Source organism: Mustela lutreola, chromosome 8 (assembly GCF_030435805.1).
Source record: "Mustela lutreola isolate mMusLut2 chromosome 8, mMusLut2.pri, whole genome shotgun sequence".
NCBI classification, from domain to species: domain Eukaryota; kingdom Metazoa; phylum Chordata; class Mammalia; order Carnivora; family Mustelidae; genus Mustela; species Mustela lutreola.
The window spans coordinates 139,417,883-139,423,882 of NC_081297.1; the positions used below are offsets into that span (position 1 = coordinate 139,417,883).

General features: G+C 44.7%; 1 protein-coding gene across 5 annotated transcripts in view; it reads left to right on the top strand.

Moving 5' to 3' along the window:
- Positions 1-3,504, top strand: part of HMGXB4 (HMG-box containing 4) — a 29,781-nt gene extending 26,277 nt beyond the window's left edge. For all 5 annotated transcript variants that reach the window (XM_059186806.1, XM_059186807.1, XM_059186803.1 and 2 more), the window contains 2 exons: positions 734-856; positions 1,355-3,504. In XM_059186806.1, the coding sequence (XP_059042789.1) occupies positions 734-856; positions 1,355-1,399 (168 nt within the window). In that variant the 3' untranslated portion in view covers positions 1,400-3,504. The remainder of the gene's footprint in view (positions 1-733; positions 857-1,354) is intronic.
- The last annotated feature ends 2,496 nt before the right edge of the window (positions 3,505-6,000 follow it).

Below are 6,000 nucleotides of genomic sequence, written 5' to 3' on the forward strand. Positions count from 1 at the left end.
TCCTACCGAGCAGGGAGCCTGATGCGGGGCTTGATCCCAGGACCCTGGGATCATGACCCGAGCCGAAGGCAGATGTTTAACCACTGAGCCACCCAGGCGAGAAGTACACGTATGTGTGTGTCACACGTTAGTGTGTAGGGCTATAGAACTTTCGTCGTTACCACATTTGAGCTATATTCATGGAGTTCATAAGAAAAGTACTTCTGCAGGCACCTGGGTGGCTCAGTCGTTAAGCGTCTGCCTTCGGCTCACGTCATGATCCCAGGATCCTGGGATCCAGATCCGTATCAGTCTCCCCGCTTAGCAGGGAGTCTGCTTCTCCCTCTCCCACTCCTCCTATTTGTGTTCCCTCTCCCGCTGTGTCTCTCTCTGTCAAATAAATAAATAAAATCTTTAAAAAAAAAAAAAGAAAGAAAGAAAGAAAAGAAAAGTACTTTTGCACACATGAACTCCATAGATCTTCTCTCTGGAGTAGGTTAGTCTAAGTGACTGACCTTAGGTCGCACAGAGGGTGAGTTAGGAATACAGAAAGGAACCTGGAAACGTACTGTGAAAGTTTTCTTTTTAAACAACTTCAGAGTTATCAAAGCAGATACCTTCTCATTTCTGCTGCAAATTGCAGAGAACTGGCAGGACTTAAAGACCAACGTGAGGAAAGCAACCAGAACGTGGAGGGAGCGTCAGGAGTGGGCCCCGAGTTACAACCTGCTCTCCCTTCCTGCTCTCCTTTCAGGGCATGGTGGCCGTGTCCGGCAGTTTGTCAGTGCTTCTGGATTCCATCATCTGCGCGCTTGGCCCCTTGGCGTGTCTGACCACACAACTACCTGAACTGAACGGCTGTCCCAAACAGGTCTTGGTGAGTTGTCCTTGGATTTTTTTCAGCCAGACCCCTCGGGAGCCACAGAGGCCCTGCCTTAATGAGCTCTGTCGGACACAGGCTCACATGGCTTCCTGGCAGATGGCACTCCCTCTGTCCCTTGGCCCACACACACGGTACCATATTGCTGAGTGCAGGCCGGGCCTTCAGCACAGCTAGAAAGCGTGCCATTTCCCTAAACAGTCCTCTGGAGGGAAGCCTTCCAGCCTTGAGGGGCTTCAACTCCTCTGTGGCCTGTTTGGTCTTCTGCACACAAAGAAAGTACAGGAGTCTTCTGCCTCTTCTCCACAACGACTAATGGGAAAGAGCCAGTAGAGAAGCTTCTAGCAGAGCAGAGAACAGGCTGCCAGCTTCACGCTCCCGCAGCTTTCTCTAACTCTCCGGTTCCCTTCTCATCTCTCTCCCCTGACAAAGAAATAGGTCTCGGGGAACTAAGGTAGAGTACTCTTCAGCTGAACCTTTTCCTTTGTTTTGTAGTCAAACACACTAGACAACATTGCTTACATCATGCCTGGACTGTGACAGCGTGGAGTCCCGGGACAGAGACCTTATCCTCCCCCATTGCTGGTTTGTGTATATAGGACTGTTCCAGATCCCTTCACTGGCCTCCGGGTGTAGGTTTTAAATTTTTATATATATACATATATATGTATGTATATGTATATATATATATATAATGTACAATATATACATAGGACTGTAACTACTTTGCTTTTAATAATTTTATGAAATGGCAAAGGTTTAGCCAAGAAGAAACCTTGGCAAGAATATGGGCTTGGGATTCTTATTTCTCCTGTGGTGGATAAATCTGCCTTAAAAATCAGTGTAACTTGGGGGCTGGGGGCTTGTTCTGGGTGCCAAGGGCATCTCTTTATGGACAGCTAAAATGTGATTTTTTTCCAAACTCAGTTGTACCTCCAGACCCATCACTGACCATTTGCCTTACCTGTCTTACAGTCGGAAATGTAATAGGAAAGATTATGGGAAGATGCCAGGTGACTAAACATACAAAGCCTTTCAATTTGAAGTGACCTAGGTAGGAAGTGATGAAATCATTCCCATCTTACAGTTACTGCAGTGGCTTAGGTGAACTTCGTAGGGGGTTCATTCCAATTCCTGCTATACAGGTGTCCGTGTCTCAAAATTTCTTGTAATCATTGGTACCATTAGCAGCCTCAGTAGGGGCCAAGGAGTTACGTGAGCCCCAGCAGCATAAAACACCTTGGAGAGGGTAAAGTTGTTATTGCACAAGTTGAATTGCATATATTGTGAGATGACCCAGAATATTCCATCTGCAGAACTAATTGCTGGTATCTTCCATCGGCGGCATTAGCTTAGTCACTGAGTCCTCACAGGTTTTGCTGCTTAGTTGCTGGATGGTTGGGGAAGATGAACTTTGCCCAGCATGATTCTTGGGTTCATCCCGTTGGCTCCCCTGGTGGACAGATAGATACCCAGTGTTCTGCATTCCACACATAAGTGAATTGCAAAAGTACTCGATTCTCATGTAGGTTTATTTATGTGCGCGTGTGAATGTGTTTTAATTATGTGTATTTAACTCTTTAGAATCTCTTAGATTTTAATTTATCCTGTAAATTTCTGTATATATAATTTAATAACAAAAGTCTCCACCAGCAACAGCATGTGGAAGATGCAGATTTGTCATTTTTCCCTCCGTCTTTCCTCTGGTCTCCTCTGAAAACTCCAAATCATCCACATTTTAAGGTATCGTGCCTCAAAAAGGAATCATTATGTCGGGATTCTAATGCTTTATTATTCAATAATGTCAAGAAAGCATAATTAAAAGGAATGTTACCATTCGCAGCTGCCCATTTTTCCAAAGAACTAGACTTTTGCTTCCCAGTTCCAAAGAAGACAGTTGAGCACTTCAGAGCTGTTTTTCAATCTGGTGTGAGATTCCCTGCCAAAACCAAGCTCCGGGGTAACTGTGCTTTTCTCCCCGGGCCTAGACGGAGCACGACAGCATCAGAGTAGATCTTTGAGGACCAGGCAGCCAGCCTGCGTCTAACTTACTCCCTTTTTCCTCTTCCCGCTGGTGTGGTCCCGGGGCTTTGTTTCCTGACTACTCTGGCTGCTGATTGGCCCTCAGCTCAGAGCGGTTGTGAAGTTTAATTGGGGAAACACAAGGAAATGGGTATGTTTGGGAACCAAAATCAAGAAGAGCAGAAATCTGGGTTTGATTTTGTGTGAGACCCTGTGCCACGCCTCATCTGTACCCATGGAAGTTTCCTGTTTGACACAGGGTATATCAACGAGGGGCCTTGAAGACACGGATTAGTACGGAAGAAGTCAATCCTACCCTTGTCATTTGTGCACATTAATGAAATCCTGATGAGGACCTACTTTTTGTTGGCTTGTTTTCCTTTAAACCCCAACCCTATTGTATTTGTATTTAAATTTGTACACATTTGTATAATAGTCTGTACCTTGTGGAATTTGGTACTACTAGAGGAAAAACTTTGGATTCAGACCTTCTTGCAGTTTTTATATCATTGTTTTATTTTGTTTTTTAAATTCTAGTGGTTTGATCCAAATCCCATTACAGTTGTATAAAGAAATAAAATTTTGTACTTATATTATTAAAAATCACATTTTTAATATTTGTAGTCCGGTCTCAGGTATCTTTTCCCTGTTGCTGACCAAGTTGCTATGCAATTCTAAAAACTGTCATTTTCCACCTCTGTCCCACTATGATTTACTTAAAAAGAAAAATCTGTCTGGAATAGAGGCCAAGTTTCTGATCTTAGCCATTTTCATAACATACATCTTGTTCTGTCTCTATTCACTTTTACATTGTAGAGTCTCGTGTTTTCTCTCTTGCAAGCTAAAAACCAGTGCCTCTGATAAGAGAAGCTCTATTCACTGATAAATGAAATTGTGTGTACACCCTATGTTGGCCTAACACAAGAAAGTAGCAGTTGTGTATTAAGGGTCACATGTGAACTGTGTGCTTAGATGTGATATATTTCATGCTGTTTCAGCCCTCTCCTGACTTAATGAATGATGTTGGATAAGTCACTTAGTCCTTAATGGGCGTCTGAAGTCCCAGCAGTAAAATAGTGTTAAGGTCACTCCCACCCCCAAGCCTGTGGCCGGCCAGCCTGACATAAGTGTCTAGTAACTCTGTGAACATTTAATATATGGATATCTGACCTCTCCAGGTACAAATTTCAATGCAAACCCAAGGTGTTACTAGTCACGAATAGTGGAATATTCGATCAATGGGAAGGCTGACCTATGGAGAGGCTACAAGAAAGAGACCAAGACTGCTGAGTGACTAGGAAGGAGTGATTTGCATGTTTTCTCTCCCTTAATCCTCCCACGAGCCTTATGAGGGTTACCACCCTTTACAAATGAGAGAGATGCAGAAAAGTGCACTGCCTCGGGTCACACAGCTAGTAAATGGCAAAGCCAGAAGCAGCACACTGGCACTGCTGACCCAGGGCCTAGGCTCTCTTCTGCCCCAAACCACTTTCACAGTTGATTCATGTACAGAATCCATCAGAATCCTCTTTAATCCACAGTCCTGAGCAAATGCAATTGTAGGAAGACTAACCAAGACATTTCCATTGTTCAAATGTCTGCTTGTCCTGGCTGGCTTTCACTAGACAGGCCTCACTTTCCTTATGTTATTGTCTGTCAACTTTGGAGGCAGAGATTCTTGACTTTTGAACTTGAAAGGGGGTGCCTGGGTGGCTCAGTGGGTTAAAGCCTCTGCCTTCGGCTCAGGTCATGATCTCAGGGTCCTGGGATCAAGCCCTGTATCGCGGGCTCCCTCCTCAGCAGGAGTCTGCCCTCCCCCCACCCACCCTGCTCATGCTCTGTGTCAAATAAATAAAATATATTTTTTTAAAATAGGCTTTATGCCCAACATGGAGCTTGAATTCAGGACCTTGAGAACAAGAGTCGCATGCTCTACCAACCGAGCCAGCTAGGTGCCCCTTAGCAATCACTTTTTTTTTAAAAAGATTTTATTTATTTATTTGACAGAGACACGGTGAGAGAGGGAACACAAGCAGAGGGAGTGGGAGAGGGAGAAGCAGGCTTCCCGCCAAGCTGGGAGCCCGATTCGGGGCTCAATCCCAGGATTCTGGGATCAGGACCCAAGCCGAAGGCAGATGCTTAATGACTGAGCCCCCCAGGTGCCCCAGCAATCACTTTTAAAACATAGTTTTAATCAGTTTTGTACTCCACTTAATGTTTGCCATTTACATTCCTATCTGTTGTGTTGACAAATCCCCATATTTCTAATTTAAGAGCTATATAATATTCTGTTTTCATGGAGGTGATAGGATTCCACTGCCTGTTTGGGAGTATGTGGATTGTTTCTGCTTTTTCACCATGAAGGATAGAACTTGTGGCTGTTTTATTCTTGTCAATAAAGCCAAGATCTGTCCATAATCACTTGAAACCAGAGTGGTGCAAGGAGGCAGGCACCTCATTCAGGTAAATCACCACCAACATGAGCATGTTAAAGGTTGCTAATGGAAGAATCCAAAAGAAGTTTATGCTAAAATAACCTTACAACTGAGCAATATGTTTTAATGAAGAAATACATGGAAGGTCCCTGACATGGAAGTCATCTTAATGTACATTCCCCCCTTTATAATCCAAATACCATGATTTGGTAGATTGATTTAAGCACCTGGGTGGCTCAGTCAGTTAAGCATTGACTTTGGCTTAGGTTATGATGTCAGGGTCCTGGGATCTAGCCCTGCCCAGCAGGGAGTTCTGCTTGTCCCTCTCCCTCTGCTTCTCCCCCTACTCATGTTCTGTCTCTCAGATAAATAAAATCTTTAAAAATAAATTTCCATGTATTAGTCACCGAGCTAGACAATAGTGGCAAGCAAAGTAGACAGTATCCCAGCCCTCACGGGGTAGCCAGACTAGTGGGGAGAAGGGCATTTATGAATAGGTCTCATCAGCCTTATTAAAACACTTCCCAGGGGCGCCTGGGTGGCTCAGTGGTTTGGGCGGCTGCCTTCGGCTCGGGTCATGATCTCAGGGTCCTGGGATCGAGCCCCGCATCGGGCTCCCTGCTCTGCAGGAAGCCTGCTTCTCTCTCTCTCTCTGCCTGCCTCTCTGCCTACTTGTGATCTCTG